At 34.4% G+C, this 14,173-nt stretch overlaps 1 protein-coding gene across 47 annotated transcripts in view; it reads left to right on the top strand.

Annotated features, from left to right (window-relative positions):
• Positions 1–14,173, top strand: part of NRXN1 (neurexin 1) — a 1,160,645-nt gene that overhangs the window by 807,372 nt on the left and 339,100 nt on the right. For all 47 annotated transcript variants that reach the window (XM_078349361.1, XM_078349363.1, XM_078349383.1 and 44 more), the window contains one exon: positions 11,557–11,738. In XM_078349361.1, the coding sequence (XP_078205487.1) occupies positions 11,557–11,738 (182 nt within the window). The remainder of the gene's footprint in view (positions 1–11,556; positions 11,739–14,173) is intronic.

The raw sequence follows: 14,173 nt of genomic DNA on the forward strand, positions 1-14,173 counted from the left end.
ATCGTCCCTTCTATTTATGCAATACAAACAATTAAAAATAAACATTGACTGTTTTGTGTTAAGGATTTAATTCCACTGCTAAGGACAAAAAGAAGTGTCATTGCCAAAAAAGTTCTAAAGCCTTTCTAGTGTAGAATAAAAGGAACTGTGGTTATAATAAGGAAAATTTGTCTTCTGCATCTTTGGTCCACAGTTTAGAAGCTTCGCAATGAGCCAAAGGCTGGGATAGCTGCTTGGACAGAATGTTTACAATAAAGCATTTCAGATACCTCCCACCTTTTAAAGATCCAGGATAGACTAAAAATGTCAGAATGTGAGTGAATCATTTCTGTTAAGTATCATTATAGAAACTTCTCCCAATCAGACTAGGAAAGCATCATTAGAAAAATTCTAAAATGATTCAAATGAGACCTCGATTTGTGAATTGTAGTTTATTTTTCTAAATAAGAATTAGTCATTAGAGCTTAGTTTTTTGTTGTACAGAAAAAAAGAAGCACTGAGAATAGAGTTAAGTACAGCCTGCACCCATCCGTATGACATTGAGAAGACACTTGGTCTCTCTGGGCCTCAGGTTTGTTATTTGTAAAAGGAAAATTTCACTCACTTTTCTCCAATAATATTTCAGCAATAAGCCTATGTTTATGTCAGTTTTTTTTTAACCTGGACATTTTTTAGACCATGATTTTAGTAAAGAAAATGGTTGACTCCTGAAACCTGGTGAAAGCCATTTTCACAATTAACCTTTGAAATAATTAAGTTGAAGGACATCACTAGGCAGCTACAACTTCTACTGACCAGCTAATAATTTTCAGTTTACTAGGAACATACACACTTAGGTGGCACTCTTCAATATAAGATTTTCCTTCAAGTTCCTGATGGTATGATTCTTTTTCGTCCTATCCCTGCTGCCTGTAGCTTTAATACAAATTGATTACTGAGTTACTTGCCAGAGACTTTTTAATAAAGTTCACCTACTGCTTGAGGGAGCCTAGTTTCAGAAGGGAAGACATAAGCATTTGATGTTCTTAGGATTATTGGTTGGGGATTACTTTGCTTTGTTTTATTTTTAACTAGATCACTTTGCTGTCTTTTGGGGGGTTTTCCTAATCTGATTGGCAAAAGGTCTACTGCATACTTGCTTTTCTACTCAGCCAGGTAACCTGGACCGAGAGCCTTTTAAGAGATTCCCAGGACTTTGAATTTGATCTCAAAACAAGTTTGTCTCACTGGGCAGCTCTAACTATTGAACTCAGCTGTTCCCGAAGAGGATACTTCTGAATGACACATTTGCCAGGAAAATAATAAGTAGATTTTAAATATATATATATATATTGCAAAGATACCACTAAGTGAACCACTTATTTCATACATTTTCTAAAATAGTTTTCATTGAGTTGAACATTATTTCAAAATATTCAACTACTTACATGACTTTGAGCTGAAAAAAGTATATATATATATATATATATATATATATATATATATATACTTTTTTAATTTCCAAATTAAATATCCAAATAGATTTTTAGGTTTAAATATCCAAAATAGACGGTGACATAGTCGCATACCATGTATTTACCAAATATTTGACAAATACCCATATGTATGTCATTTCTTTGTGGTTAGAACATTCAAATCTTCTAGCCATTTGAAATTTATAATACAAGAATATTAACCACAGTCGCCCTACTGTGCAACAGAACACCAATTTGTCTGATGTCTCACACAAAGTGTTTTGCCCTGATATTTACCTTTAATGCACAGGTCCTATTTGCTGAAGAGAGAAGGATGTTTTCGATTTTATATTCCTAGCTCCTTTCACACAGTTGCCACTTATCAGCCAATCAAGATATAGGAAGACTTAGGAATGTTTTCCATTTTAATTAATGCCCTTAGAATGTCAGAAAACAAGAGAATAGCTTATTTAAATCAGCTCAATCTCAATCAATCATTGATGGTTGCTTATGTAGAGTCATCTTTTTTTTGACTTTTTAAAAATTTATGTTTTTTAAATTATACTTTAAGTTCTGGGATACATGTGCAGGATGTGCAGGTTTGTTACACAGGTACACATGTGCCATGGTGGTTTGTTGTACCCATCAACCTGTCATCTACATTAGGTATTTCTCCTAATGTATCCCTCTGCTAGCTTCCCACCCTCCAACAGACCCCAGTGTGTGATGTTCCTCTCCCTGTGTTCATGTGTTTTCACTGTTCAACTTCCACTTATGAGTGAGAACATGTGGTGTTTGGTTTTTCTGTTCTTGTGTTTGCTTAGAATGATGGTTTCCAGCGTCATCTATGTCCCTGTAAAGGACATGAACTCATTCTTTTTACGGCCGCATAGTATTCCGTGGTGTATATATGCCACATTTTATTTTATTTTATTTTATTTTATTTCCTGAGACAGAGTCTCACTCTGTCATACAGGCTAGAATGCAGTGGAACAATCTCAGTTCACTGCAAACTTCACCTCCCAGATTCAAGCAATTCTCCTGCCTCAGCCTCCCAAGTGGCTGGGACTATAGGTGTGTATCACCATGCCTGGCTAATTTTTTTTTTTTTTTTTAGATGAAGTCTTGCTCTTTCACCCATGTTGGAGTGCAGGGTGCGATCTCAGCTCACTGCAACCTCCACCTTCTGGGTTCAAGCAATTCTCTGCTTTAGCCTCCCAAGTAGCTGAGTAGCTGGGGTTACAGGAGCCTGCCATCATACCTGGCTAATTTTTGTATTTTTAGTAGAGATGGGGTTTCACCATCTTGGCCAGGCTGATCTTGAACTCCTGATCTTCTGATCCACCTGCCTTGGCCTCCCAAAGTGCTGGAATTACAGGCATGAGCCACTGCACCTGACCAACCTGGCTGATTTTTGTATTTTTAGTAGAGATAGTGTTTCACCATGTTGGCCAAGCTGGTCTTGAACTCCTGACCGCAAGTGATCTGCCTGCCTTGGCCTCCCAAAGTCCTGGTATTACCGGCATGAGCCATAGCACCTGGCCCATATTTTCTTTATCCAGTCTAACATGGATGGGCATTTGGGTTGGTTCCAAGTCTTTGCTATTGTAAATAGTACTGCAGTAAACATATGTGTGCATATGTCTTTTTAGTATAATGAGTTACAATCTTTGGGTATATACTCAGTAATAGGATTGCTGGGTCAAATGGTATTTCTAGTTCTAGATCCTTGAGGAATTGTCACACTGTCTTCTACAGTGGTTGAACTAATTTACATTCCCACCAACAGTATAAAAGCATTCCTATTTCTCCACATTCTCTCCAGCATCTGTTGCTGCCTGACTTTTTAATGATTGCCATTCTAACTGGTGTGAGATGGTATCTCATTGGGGTTTTGATTTGCATTTCTTTAATGACCAGTTATAATGAGCTTTTTCCATATGTTTGTAGGCTGCATAAACGTCTTCTTTTGAGAAGTGTCTGTTCATTTCTTTCACCCACTTTTTGATGGGGTTGTCTTTTTCTTGTAAATTTGTTTAAGTTCCTTGTAGATTCTGGATATAAGCCCTTTGTCAAATGGATAGATTGCAATTTTTTTTTCCCATTCTTTTGGTTGTCGGTTCACTCTGATGACAGTTTCTTTTGCTGTGCAGAAGCTCTTTAGTTTAATTAGATACCATTAGTCTATTCTGGCTTATGTTGCCATTACTTTGGTGTTTTAGTCATGAAGTCCTTGCCCATGCCTATATCCTGAATATTATTACTTGGGTTTTCTTCTAGGGTTTTTGTGGTTTTATATCTCACATTTAAATCTTTAATCCATCTTGAGTTACTTTTTGCATAGGTGTAAGGAAGAGGTCCAGTTTTTCTTTCCTGAATATGGCTAACCAGTTTTCCCAACACTATTTCTTAAATAGCGAATCCTTTCCCCATTGCTTATTTTTGTCTGGTTCATCAAAAGATCAAATGGTTGTAGATGCGTGGCATTATTTCTGAAGTCTCTGGTCTGTTCCATTGGTCTATATATCTGTTTTGGAACCAGTACCATGATGTTTTGGTTATTGTAGTCTCATAATACAGTTCGAAGTCAGTTCAGGTAGCATGATACCTCCAGCTTTGTTCTTTTGCTTAGATTGTCTTGACTATATGGGGTCTTTTTTTCTAATTCTGTGATGAAAGTCAATGGTAGCTTGATGAGAACAGCATTGAATCTATGAATTACTTTGGGAAGTAGGCTGATTTTCACTATATTGAATCTTCCTATCCATGAGCATGGAATGTTTTATATACCACACCAATAAACACCATCAACATCTCATTCTCTATGAATGGTGTCTATTTGATTGTCCAGTGTGCAGCAATTGCTGCTATTGGTGGTACTACTTAATAAATGTATAAGATATTGACAAGATAGGTCAGCCATGAATCTATTTACATTTAAATAATTATTTCACTTATTTGAGAAATGCAGAGTTGTTTTTAGAAGAATGAATATTTTCTCTTCATGTAGTGTACTTTTTTAATAAATATCAAAATGTGAAGAAATGCATTTATAAATATATAATCCTTTTCAAGATATAGTATTTTTATTAGAGAAAGTATATAGAAAATATAGAACATTTATTAGAAAAACATTTTTATTAGAGAAAAATTTTGGGCCGGTAAGCAGAGACAAAATGTATTTTTTATTGAAGTGCATAATTACTATTGAAATCTTATTTGAGAGTAATGATTCTTGACCTCACAAGAATTACAATAATTTTTAGTTGTTTCATTTTCTCAATTGTTTTATTTTTGTTAAAATTTCTTGTTGAATAAATACACAGCACTTTTTTTAAAAGGGTATCTTGGCTGGGCTAGAGCCTAATCCCCTATGGGCTGGCTTATTGGAGAGGAATACTCTTCTGCTTTTAGACTTCTATGTCTATTGTGTATTGTAGCTCATTCACCCTTTTCTGATCCCCTTAAAAATTTGGAAAACATTAATTGTTAATGCCTAATGAGTCTTCTTGGATACTGGAGGTATTACAGTATCTGATTTGCAAGAGAGAATTTCAAGAATCTTTTGGATTAACTTGAACCAAATTTGTGATTGGTGTTGGGTGGAATAGTGTGTGGACAGTGACCCTAGACAGTGTCACTTTCACAAAATTCCAATGCAATAAAATAGTGTGTTCAGAAATTTGAGTCTCCCTGTCTTACTCAGTTTTCATTTGACTTAATAAGTAGTCAACAACCTATTTTTTAAATTTAATGATTAAATCTTATATAATAAAAAATTTAATACTTAAAAAAAGTCTTAGTCTAGAATTCTGACAGAATATACAATTTGCTATATATGACAAACTTCCCATTGTTCTATTTTAAAAAATTTATTTGTTTGTGTTTTGTTTTTTCTTGACATATTATAATTGTACATACTACTGGCAATGTTTTAATACACGTATATGTTGTGTAAAAATCAAATCAGTATGTTTAGCATATTCATCATCCCATATATTTATCATTTCTTTGTGGTTAGAACATTCCAATCCTCTCTTCTAGATATTTTGAAATTTACAATACAATAATATTAACCATAGTTACCTATGTGCAGCAGAACACCAGAACTAATTCTTCCTAACTGTAGCTTTGTATCTGTTGACCCATGTTGCTCTCTTGAATATCCTTAAGTATTTCCATGAGGCTTTCACTATTTGGGAATTATCTAAATTCCCCTGAAAATTTTTTGTTTCGACCTGATTGAGAATGTGAGACCTGCGTCTAAACCATTTCTGTGACATCCCATGTTTCTTGACTTTTTTCATTATTAAGAACATATCCGCTCTCTTTCTCAAAGATGTGTGAGTAAAAATCTGTCTAACTCTCCAGTCTCTTTAGCTTGTTATAACGCATTTGCCAATTCTGCTGTCTGCCCCCCACCACCAGAAGTCTTAGTTTCTGATACATAGTCCATATTTTCTTTTTCTTTTCCTAGCATCTTTACCTTTGCACATTTACATGCATATGTAACATTGAGGGCTGTCTCTTACTTCTCAATATTAGTAATTATTGTAATTAATTTTTAAATCTAGAGGTGGTTAAATATTATAGGTAGAAACTCATTACTTGATTTCATTAATTTCTCCTAACATTCACATTTTCTGAGTTTTTAATATGCCTATATGAAATTTTAGAAATTAGGAAACTATAGTGCTCAGTTTCGTCAAATAATTCCTTATGATTCTACAAAGAGCTTAGAATAATTTAGAAAGAAAATCAACTGTAGTTACTTGTGATTGTTTTAGTGATTTTTAAGATTATTTTTTGTTTCATCAGTTTAGAAATGATACCCTGATCTAAAACTCTTTTTGCATGCAATATAGTCATATTAGTGCTTTTGCTTTTTATGAACTTCAAGCCAAACAATTCCTTCATATAGTTAGAAATTGTCCAGAAAATTTCAATTTAACAACACAAAGGTTGTAGGAACAATAAAGGCTCCCCTTATTTGTAATTACTTTACTTTTAATATACATCTGACTACCTGGCTTTCACTGAAAACTTTCACTGGAGGAAGTGTTATATCCCTGTTACATTTATTATTAGAAACATAATGGTCTGAATATTTCATGTTGGCTACAAGATGACATTTGGAGAATTATAGGCTTTCAAAAAGTAACCTTTTATTCATATACTTACATTATGAGTTAGAAGCTAATCTACTCCAAAATTAATTATATTATTGTTCATATAGCAAAGATCCAGAGCAACCAATAACTGAGCAGACCTGTACATAATAATTGGTTTTCTTTTTCAGAAAGGTTCAATCTATGTAAGGGAATATGTTAGCCTTTGCAGCATCAACATGAGGCTGAAGTGGGCACATTTACGGAAGGGACAGTTGGCAAGAAAGAGCAGGAGGAGAGAGAGCCCTATGTGTAAATAGTGTGGTCAATAACATTAAAAAATATTCTCTTACTATAGCATCACAGCAGTTCAAACAAGAGATATGGAAGCCCATATCTATTTTTTACAAACATTTGTTGCAGTATAAAGTAGGTTGACATTGTTAAATTTGTATCTGATAGAGCCAGCTTCGTTAATGAATTTAGAGTGAGTAATAGAGGCTTGCTGCACAGCTTAAATGTGGAGATTGCTGAAAACCACTTTAAATTTCAGTCATTCATACATTCAGTGATCTGATGTATATCAAGGTTAATTTGCAGTAAATCCATTAGTAGTCATGGTACTGATGTGGTAGTGCCTGCCATATAGAAACAGGCATAAATAATAAAGGTGACATATTCCTCCATGTTCCCATCTATATTGGAACTGTGATTAAGATGTACTGCCACTGCATATTTAACTCACTTATGTAGTAAAATAAAATGTGTTTCTGTAAAAATAATTTTAAAAAAGCAAGCCTCCAGGTTATTTTGTGTAAGTTTAGTCTTTATTTAATAATGGTCAAGGGATTTTTTTTTTTTTGCATTAGGCTATAAATCTTACTATGCTAGATATTTTATGGTGATGAACTAATATTCTTTTTCTCATGAAAGCTCCCATGTGATACAATTTAATATCCCTTCCATTGTCAACTATTACTGAACATAAACAATAATATAATGAGTTTGCATAAAAAGTCCTAATCCATGCTGTGAATCATTGAAATTATTAATAAAAATTACACAATAGGAATGTCATTTTTGAAAGGCATTTGATTTGTGCACAACTTTGGAATATGTCCAACTTTTCTAAAGGCTTTCATATTAAAATAAAACAACAATGTGGTAGTGTTTATTATTTTATGTTTTTATAACACACACACACAACTGCCCTCACACATGACACCTATTCTCTCTAAAATTTATTGGGCATTTAACGCATGCCAGGAAATGGACCAAGTGTTACTTTGTAATATCTCATTTAATTCTGATAGGGCTCTATAAAATAATATTGCTGTCCCCCTCTTTTTTCAAGTAGGAATCCCAAGTCAGAATAAATGGCTACCAGGGTCACATAGCTAGTAAATGACACAGTTGGAATTTGAACCCAGATCTCTCTGAGTCTAGAGTTTACATTCTTAATCTCTGAGCTATTCTGCTGCAGTAAACATATCATATCCTTGGTTTAGAAAGATATATGTTAAAGGAGGTAGATTTTGAAACTTTAAGCCATCTATCCCATTATATCTGATTATGAGAGTAATGTTCTAGCTCTATGGAAAGAGGGCTTTAAGAATATAAGAGATTTTGTAAAGTTTAATGCAAAGTTGTTTTTTTGTAATCCAGAAGGCTTATAGAAGTATGTAGAAGAGAGCTAAGGAAGGACTGAACATCTAATTGTCTCGATTATTATAAAATTGTGCTGATTAGTACAATACAATGCACTGCCATGCATACAGAAGAAAAACTAAGAGAGACTTATCTCTGAATATATCTGCTGGAAAAAAGGAAACTAGAAATCATGGCAATGTTTGACACACCGTACTTGTGATTGTTTTGCCCTGATTTGGTGAGACCTAACAAACTGTAAAGTCATTCTAAACAGGACAGATTAGCTAATCTCATGCTAGTCATAAAGTTTTCCATTCATTGAAAAAGGTTAAAAATGAGATGAAATCAAATCTCGAGTAATGGTATTTGCATTGTGACACTTATCTTACTGAAAATATAAACCTTCAAATTATTACCCACAAGTTCTGTAACTGAGCAACTGGAAACTTTCATAGTTCCACGGGATTGGGAAGTGTACTTTGACTAAATGCTAACCTGCATATATTAAATGTTCTGTCATTTCACATTTGCATGATATTTTTTTTCTTTCTAAAAGTATTGTGAGGTGAAAAGGGAGTATATGATAATGAAGTGCAAATGTCACTTTATGGATATAGGACATTAGAATATGATAACAGTTGGCCTTCATAAATTCAGACTGACATATCCAATTAACTTTTTCTTGACTGTCTAGTTATGATAACAGAGGTATTTCTGTCATAAAAATATATATATATTTGAATAGGAGTTGACATATGGGTTTTATACCAATTCTTCCAATTAATCAAGTTTGCAACTTTAGATAGTAAGTTATTCCTTATGACTAAATTTCCTCAGAGAGAGCATGAAAGTAATGTTTGCCCTGTTTTCTATACATAAGTAGATTAGAATTTTTTTAATTATGAAAATGATTTTTATAGTTAAATGTTACTGCATAATGTTGTTTTATAATGCTTACCTCACACTTATAATTCTGAAACCATCTGAATTCTTAGATAAGTGTTGTTTTATATGGTTAAATAGCATCTCTAGTTTTGATATTTTTCTCATTTCACATAATATAGGTAGTCATTAGAGAACAAAGTTAATTAACAAAAGGAAAATAATTAATTATGAAGTATCAGCACTCAGAGGTAACTACTATCTCCTCCTTTGAAAGCCATCCCCACTTGCGTATATTCTTGTCCTGTTTTTATCAATATAGGCTTCATTAGAAAAGTTAATAAATCATTTGCAAAAGTTACCAGGCAGAAAAATATTTCTCAAATAGTACTTTCCTGTACAGATAATGATGAACAAACTTCTGATGAAGTAGAACATAAATGGCTCAGGAAACCTCTGGCATTTCTGATATACACTGTATATTCTGAATTTTCTTTTCTTGTGTGCTGACTGGTACCTTTGAAATATGACTTAACTTTCTCACTTGAAAGAGATAAACTATTTTCATGCATTGGTATCTGCAAAAATTAATAGAGAAGGGCACAGCCTGTATACCTTTGCATTTTACCAGTATTCTTGTTTATCACTTTTGCATTCGGTTTTCTCCTAACATGTTTCTTGGAAGAGGTCTGTCTACCAAGGCCTATTGAAGCATCAGGTACACTATGCATATTGCAGAGGTCTTTGGAGTTTCTCAAAGGCCTTTGGAAATGTCTGTAACTGAAACCAAAGAAGAGTTGCCTCAAAAAACGGCCACGAAGTCAATATTGTCAGTTTTTTAATTAAATGTACACAAATGTGATAATAAGTCAGCTCCATTTAACTGGCAAATTTGATAATCATAGCAATTCAATGTATGGGTATCTTGCACAAGCTATTTTTCTATAAATACAAGAAGTTTTTTGACCTAAGTTTTAATATTCTCTCTTATTATATATGATCATGTACATACATGATCTGTTTCCTGCAAGTTGGAGAACTAGAAAAGCTAGGGGGTATAGATTATAGGACTGAGAAATGGAGAAACAATGATGTAGGTTTTAGTCCAGGTTTGAAGGCATGAGAACAAGAAGCTGCAAAGGCAGGAAAAGAACAGTGTCCCATTTTAAGCAGTCAGACAGAGAAAGAAGGAAAATCCAATCTTTTTTCACCTTTTGGTTCTATTCACACCCTCAAAAGAATGAAACCAAAATGCATGACCATTGAATGATGCAGTGAGGTAAGACTTTAGTGCATCAAATGCTCTTTTAGTACATTTTCACACTGCTATAAAGAACTTCCCTGAGACAGGGTAATTTATAAACAAAAGAAGTTTAATTGACACAGTTATGCGTAGCTGAGGAGGCCTCAAGAAACTTACAATCATGGTGAACAGGGAAGCAAGCAACTTCTTCACAAGGCAGCAGGAGAGGCAGAAATGTGTGTAGGAGAAAATGTCAAACACTTATAAAACTGTCAGATCTTATGAGAATGCACCATCATGAGAACAGCATGGGAAAAACCGCCCCCATGATTTCATCACCTGCCTCCAGGTCCCACCCTCAACACATGGGGAATATGGGGATTACAATTTAAGATGCCATTTGGGTGGGGACACAAAACCAAGCAATATCAAATGCTCAATACATTTGTTTCAATTAAGCTGAATAATTTACTGACAAGACCACCATAAGGGAAAAGTTGAACACTCACAGAACAAGTCTGTGACATCATTCTCAGTGCTATAAGGCTTGTATTCACCTTGGTGTGGCAGAGGATGTAGGTCTTTTTATGATTCTGAATAGTTTGACAGCTACTAGATGTTGCTTGTTAAGTAAAACCTGACTTCTGGGGTGAGATCTATTATCTGTATTTTCTTGTCATGGCTACTGGGGCTTGTAGCTTTTCATCCATTAGTTATCTGTCACATATGAGTAGATCCTTTTTCCATAAAAGTTAGTTTTCTAGCATATTTGTTGTGACTTTCTCCACTGTGCTTTATGACCCTGTCACATCTACATGCAGCTCTTGTTTCAAAACCAACTTGATATATGTTGCTGTTGATTTTTGGAAGCATCCAGTCAGTGTTTTCTACTAAACTATTTCTTAAAAACTAGCAGGAAGAAATAAAGCCTCATTGCATTCATTCTTGTCCAACTCCATGGAAAACATGGTAACCTACTTTTTGTTCTGAAATACCTGCTGGTAAATTTAATCAGTATATTAAAAACTGATGGAACTACTCCATTTCTTTTAAAAAACTCAGTCCACTTTCTTGAGCACACTTGATTGAAATCTATAATTTGCTTTGCCATAGTTGTGGGTGTAGAGTGAATACTTTATTGATATGTCAATATAACATGCCTTACTAATGTGCGAACTTGATGTATTTGAACTAACTGGTTTTGATTTCTGTTTTCCAGCTGGGACAACATATATCTTTAGCAAAGGTGGTGGACAAATCACGTATAAGTGGCCTCCTAATGACCGACCCAGTACACGAGCAGACAGACTGGCCATAGGGTTTAGCACTGTTCAGAAAGAAGCCGTATTGGTGCGAGTGGACAGTTCTTCAGGCTTGGGTGACTACCTAGAACTGCATATAGTAAGTACTTTTTGAATAAGATTCAGCTTTTACTTTTTCCTGTAACTTTTTGTAAAGAATTTAATTTTGCCTCTTGGATGCTTCCTTGTCCCAGAAACCAGTACTTTGTTATGGGGAATATGAATACAGTCTAGAGGAAATAAGACCATATACCTAATGCTGTTGTTAAGCATTTCTTTACAATATAAACTTTTTTTAAATGAAGCGTGAATTCCTCTTAATTCTGTGTTCAGAATAGTTTTTGAAAATATTTGGAGTAAATGTAGTGTCTTTAGGCAGACTTGCCAAATGAATAAAATAAATTATTGCACATAGATATCATAACATCTGGCTGGAAGCAGGAGGTTGTAATACTGGTGACATCCAAAGATCTGGATTTTGTCTTTCTTTGCTCACTAGAGAAAGTACTTATCTAAAGCTACATGAGATAAAAGGAAGGAAAGGATACTTTAAAGATATTTGGAAATGTGAAAGAAGATGGCAAAAAGATTTTTTCTGTGCCACTTTGTACTCATTTTGATACATAAGTGTCAAGAAAATATATTTTGCCTCATAAGTACCAGTTACGTCCTTGGACCCATTCTCTTTTCTCTAAGTTGTAAGACTCTCACCGTAATTTGCTCAGCATATAATAGATGGCAAAGAGTAGTTCATGAATGAAAAGCTTCCTTTTCCTTTGAAAGTTTCCATAATAAACTTTAGGGTTCAGGGACACTCTCTTCTATCTCTGCATTTTAAAAATTATTAATGAGTATTGTTGCAACTCTTTATACTCTCATTTCCTTGCATTATTTGTAAAGTGTCTTTTATCATTAAGAGATATTAATATTTTACTGATATATCCAAAAAACAATCATAGTGTGTCCCATATTCACAAACTTTTCTAGGGTTCTTATTATCATAATTCTTGGTCTAAAATCTATCTTTGGAAGATTTCAGAAGAAGCATGTAAGTCTCCCCGCTCTCTTTTATCCTAAGTGTTCAGTTTATTTCTCCTGCATTATACAACCATGGAAGTTTGTTCTGTTTTATCTATCACTGTAAGTTCCCCCTTTATCAGTACTCATGTTTCAAAGGATATTTGAGTAGGTCATCATATTCTTTCCTGTTAGAGAGTGTCCATTGGGTACTAGTTCTAAAATAATTAAGAAAACCATCAAACACCAAAGTACATTAACTCAAACTTTTACAAGGTTTTAATTCTCTGTTTTTATTAAACTATTTTTTTATTCTTAATTTTGCCTTAGACTTCTGGAATTTCTAATAAGCTGTGTAGTAGTTTACACTGACCCCAAGGGCTGAATTCATTGCTGAGCTTGAAAAACACAGCAGAGCCCCTCAGCACAGCCATGATTCAACCATAATAAAATTTCCATTTAAAACATAGTTGTCAAAAAAAGGAATCCTGGAAAAGTAATTTCGACTGACTTTTAGCAAATTTCTAACAATCAAAATTGAGAGCATCTGTATATTTATGGCATCATGAATAAAATGATCACAAGATAAACTTTACTCCTACAGTAAGGAATCTTGCTGTTTAGAGTAATCGCAACTTTCAAAATGTATTTGCTCTGTTCTGATTTAAGAGCTTTGCTACTTCAAAAAATAAATAAATATAAATGAAAACAAGAGGCTTTTTCTTCTAACAGAAATTACTTATTGATCTATAACCAATTACACTTTTATTCTAAGAAAAGGTTCTATGATGATCACTCTTGAATCACAAGGGGCTATATTATTGAATTACTCAAACCACTGTTGTTTATTTTATGGTCAAAGAGTTCTGGACTACAAGAATAGGTGTTTCTTTCCAATTCTGATCAAATGCAGTCTTAGAGTCCTGTCACAAGTAGAGAATTGACTTTCTCAGAGTCCACTCTAGCATAATGCTCTCCATATCTCCTTTGCCAGCCAGGGATTTCTGATACCTGTCCTGGGAAGGCCTTCTTTCTAAATCTCCAATCTTGGTCGTGCCTGGTTTCAGCACATGTCTCCACACACCCTTTTGCTTGGACTTGGTATCTTCAAAATCTCCCTTGCTCCTAAACCATGACCTTAACTGGGAAATGGGTGTTAGTTCCCTGGGCTTCTCTAATACTGTTATTTGTCAGCTGTACCCACTCCTTATCAACTACTGGGACTCAGTCTTAATTCAAAATCTGGTCAAATAAAATTTTCTTTCTCCTATTACCTAGAAGAGGTGATTAGACATTAAAGACTCAACAAGTTTTGTTTTGTTTTGTTTTGTTTGAGATGGGTCTTGCTTTGTCGCCAGGCTGAAGTGCAGTGGTGCAGTCTCGGCTCAATGCAGCTTACACCTCCTGGGTTCAAGAGATTCTCCTGCCTCAGCCTCTCGAGTAGCTAGGACTACCGGGGTACACCACCACACCCGGCTAATTTTTTGTATTTTAGTAGAGACAGGTTTTCGCCGTTTT

Source organism: Callithrix jacchus, chromosome 14 (assembly GCF_049354715.1).
Source record: "Callithrix jacchus isolate 240 chromosome 14, calJac240_pri, whole genome shotgun sequence".
In the NCBI taxonomy this organism is placed as follows: Eukaryota; Metazoa; Chordata; class Mammalia; order Primates; family Cebidae; genus Callithrix; species Callithrix jacchus.